Genomic DNA, 3,888 nt, shown 5'->3' with positions numbered 1-3,888 from the left:
GTCTCCATGTTCCTCGTTACATTGCTCCTGCTAAGAATCGAGTTGATCTAGTTTTTCTGTTTCCACGTTTAGTCACGAGCCATGTAGATCTTGTTTTGGTTTTTATAGTTATAGGTTTTACTTTGTCGTTTTCTCTTGCCTTTGGCATTCTTTTATTTTCATGTTTTGAACAGCACTTAAGCTCTTGCCTTCGGAATTATTTTTTGTTTGTGTTATTTGAGAGAGCAATAAAGCCTCATTTTGAGTTTATGTATTTACGTATATTTCATCATTTATTTCAGTTAAAGCATATCTAACACATGGAGGTATAATGCACATGGGCACTGATGTTTAATCAGCTTTAATTAAGAGTTCATAGGCAACATTTTTTTACTGCCTCTGGTTTTTGGTTTGTGTCAAAACAACCCCATGTTTGGTCAAGTTCTCCTTTAAGCCAACAATATTCCAGGAACCATTGGCATCAAAAAATGGCATAGCTTTCTGGTTTCCTCCTGAAGCCAACAAGGAAATAATAATATATTGAATAGCCGCCAGGCCTCCATTCAAATAAGTCCATTTGAATGGAAGTCTATATGGAAATTAGCTTATAATAATCTCTTTATTTATAACATCAGCAAATATTTTTTTAGAGGAGTTAGTGGTCTCACTCACTAGTTGCAGCTGTTCTTCAATAGAACATGATGTCAGTTTTGTCAATTATGTTCACATTTAGAGAAAAATAGACTTAAATATATAAAAACTACATCCAATAAAAGTCTGCAAACTTCTGGTAGCAAAAAACTATAAAATAATACTTAAAATAATTTAATAATTAAAATAGACAGTAGGGGTTGTTCCAATATTGGGAGGATAATACAGTAATAGAATGGCAATAGTTTTAGATTAAGAAGAAATATGATGGTAATGTCATCTTATTTCTTAAGTAATATCTTAGTATTAACAATGGAAATTGTGTTTGGGAAATTACTACTATAAATATAAAAAATCTTTGAAAAAAATCACTGGAAGCCTCATTTTATTCAATATGAAATGATTCAACAGGGATAAATATTTTGTCAAAAAATGACTTTTATTAATTTTGTTTATCCAGACACATTTTTATCAACAGTTTTTACATGTCCATGATGCGCTTCATGCTCATGAACCTCATGCCGCTCCAGCCCATGTCCTTGAAGCTCCTGTACTCTCCAGGTCTCATGTACATCATCCTGCCTCTGTAGTTTGGCTGCTCGTACATCAGCCAGTGGCCGTCCATCACGTGGCAGGACATGCAGTTGGACATGCGGTAGCGATCCATCATGTTGTCGCAGTCGTCCATCATCTCGTGCATCTGACCACCGAAGTTCTCCCTCTCGTAGATCCTCATCCTGAACTGTCCTCTGTGCTGTGAGGAGAAAACATTTGGGAGTTTACTTTGATGAAGGCTTTCTGGATCTGTGTAGAATGTTACCTGCTATTACCATCTTACATAAACATTACAAAATTCACCCCGATCTGAACTTAAAATTGGGTCAGTCCAATTTTAATTTCAGATGTGTATAGCTCTGATTTTGAATTTAATTTGCTGCCAAAATCCATAATCTGGATCAGATACAAATTAAACATAGTCTGATGGTAGAATGTCTAATTACCCATAGACATACGAAATTCAGTTCAAATCCGGTGAGTTTTGCCCATTAAGAGATGAGGAATTTCTTACTATTTTAATAGGTAGATTCCTACCAAAATTCTTGGGTGATCACCTACCCATGACAAAAAAAATAGGTATTTTACAGGAAGTTGCAACAGAGGGAAAAACGTATAGCTATGATCTGGTGCTTTACCCTTCTAACTGCTTTTCTATTTGTTGCAATAAATAAGTTTAACTATGAGGTACCGACCAAAAGAGGTAATGAAGAACATGAAAACACTAGTTGGAAGTACTGGAAGTACATTTTCTCAGGAAATGCATGTTCTACTGTACCAAAGTTTTTCCTTTAATATTGAACCACAAGAGCTGTTTGTGTCAAGCTTCTTACCATTGGGATCATACGGCAGGACCTGATGCAGTCCCTCATTCCAAACATGCTCATGTAGTCGGCATACTCGCCCCTCCTCATGAAGTACTGGTTGCCCATGTAGTTGGTGCGGTCGTAGACCATGAAGCAGCCGCTCTCCACCCTGCAGGAGTGACACCTGCTCAGGTAGGAGGACATGTCGCCGCAGTCGCTCATGCACTCATAGGAACGACCCTGGAAGTTCCTGTCCTCGTAGAAGGTGATCTGGATGAAAGAGAAAAAGTGTAAAGGAGTTTAAAATTGTGATGGTGAGGTGTGAATGTGAGTGATTGGTGAACTATCGGCCGGTCTCTCTCCTCCTTTTCCTCTCTAAGACCATTGAAAGGGTGGTGTTCAAGCAGGTCACTGAATTCCTCTCCTGAAATGACCTCCTTGGTCCAAAACGCGATGGCGTGCCTGGTCTTCAATCAGCCTAAAAGGGCACATGTCCCCTTTCTGTTCAGTGAGCTCCACTGACTACCCTTAGCCACCAGCATCAAATTCAAATAACAACTGCTAGCCTACAAAGTGCTTCCACCGACTTAAATGCTCTCCTAAAGGCTTATGTTACCCCTCGACTACTCCGTTCATCAAAGGATTGTCGTCTGGTGGTGCCAACACCCCGCACAACACAATCCAGACTCTTTTCATGTGTCATTCCAAGCTGGTGGAATGACCTACCAAGCACTACCAGAACAGGGGCATCCCTGTCTATCTTCAAGAAGCTCATGAAAACTGAGCTCTTCCAAGAGCATCTTCTGTCCTAGAACTTATCCTACCCCCTCCCCTGCACTTGGATCCATCTCAACACTCTCACCCACTGTCAGTCCACTGTTACTATCTAGTGGAGTTCTTTCCAAGACTACTTCTATGTAGATTATTCCTCTTCTGTAAGTCGCCTCAGATAACCGCGTCTGCTAAATGCTTAAATGTAAATGTAAATGATTACCCTGCCCATGGTCATGGTGGTGGTGTTGGTTTTTCACAGAACGGTTGCTGCTGCCAAACTGATGCTTCTCCTGTTTTAACCGTGTCTTTTATACCTGAGCAAACCCACAGAATCAGTGGCTCCCATTGTTCAAACCTGCGACTCAGCAACATGGTATAGAGGCCTATAGAATGCTGAGGGCATATGTACATGTAATAGAGGGATGTAGGCTTCAGAAAAGTACTGTATTCTGTATGAGTCAATAAAAATGATATTGAATTTATATAGTAAACTTTATCTGTATATTTTGTGTACAATGCCACAATGCCCTTTTTGGGAAAATTCCACTCATATGAATATATATATATATATATATATATATATATATATATATATATATATATATATGTATACATATATTTACATATGTATATGTATATATGTATATGTGTGTGTAGACATACATACGTGTGCATATATATATATATATATACACACATATGTGTATATATATGTATATATATATATATATATATACCTATATATGTGTATGTGTGTGTACACATACATACGTATATATATATATGTATATATATGTACTATCTACAAATTTCTGAGCACTTCATTCATTCATTGTCTACTGCTGGGTCCTCCACATGAGGGTCACAGGTGCCAATCCCAGCTGACATCGGGCAAAAAGGCGGGGTACACCCTGGACAGGTTGCCAGTCCATCACAGGGCCTTGAGCACTTTAGGGAATTAATTTTTTTTTATTATATTCTGTATATTTCATGTGCTTATGAACTGAACTTAAAGTAGGGATATGTCTTGGCCAAAACATAGATTTTTATCTCAAGAGACATCCTGGTTAAATGAAGGTAAAATATCAAATATATAAAAGAACAACACAACATGGCCGTAACA

The 3,888-nt window shown here is 38.0% G+C and overlaps 1 protein-coding gene across 1 annotated transcript; it reads right to left on the bottom strand.

The window, feature by feature from the left end:
• Positions 1-1,048: 1,048 nt before the first annotated feature.
• Positions 1,049-3,045, bottom strand: LOC131447978 (gamma-crystallin M2-like). Its single transcript, XM_058620108.1, has 3 exons — positions 2,986-3,045; positions 2,019-2,261; positions 1,049-1,384 (listed from the first exon to the last, which is right to left on the bottom strand). The coding sequence occupies exons 1-3, from the start codon at positions 2,998-3,000 to the stop codon at positions 1,112-1,114; spliced, it is 531 nt and encodes a 176-aa protein (XP_058476091.1). The 5' UTR covers positions 3,001-3,045; the 3' UTR covers positions 1,049-1,111.
• Positions 3,046-3,888: the final 843 nt, after the last annotated feature.

This window comes from Solea solea, chromosome 2 (assembly GCF_958295425.1).
Source record: "Solea solea chromosome 2, fSolSol10.1, whole genome shotgun sequence".
In the NCBI taxonomy this organism is placed as follows: domain Eukaryota; kingdom Metazoa; phylum Chordata; class Actinopteri; order Pleuronectiformes; family Soleidae; genus Solea; species Solea solea.
Note: the sequence above shows the minus strand (reverse complement) of the source record. Positions and strands in the feature narration are given on the sequence as shown.

Bases quoted from the DNA above. Each gene is read 5' to 3' on its own strand.
- LOC131447978 (XM_058620108.1), bottom strand. The intron at 1,385-2,018 runs GTAAGAAGCTTG...TTCTCCTCACAG, and splicing joins CCTGCCGTATGATCCCAATG to CACAGAGGACAGTTCAGGAT.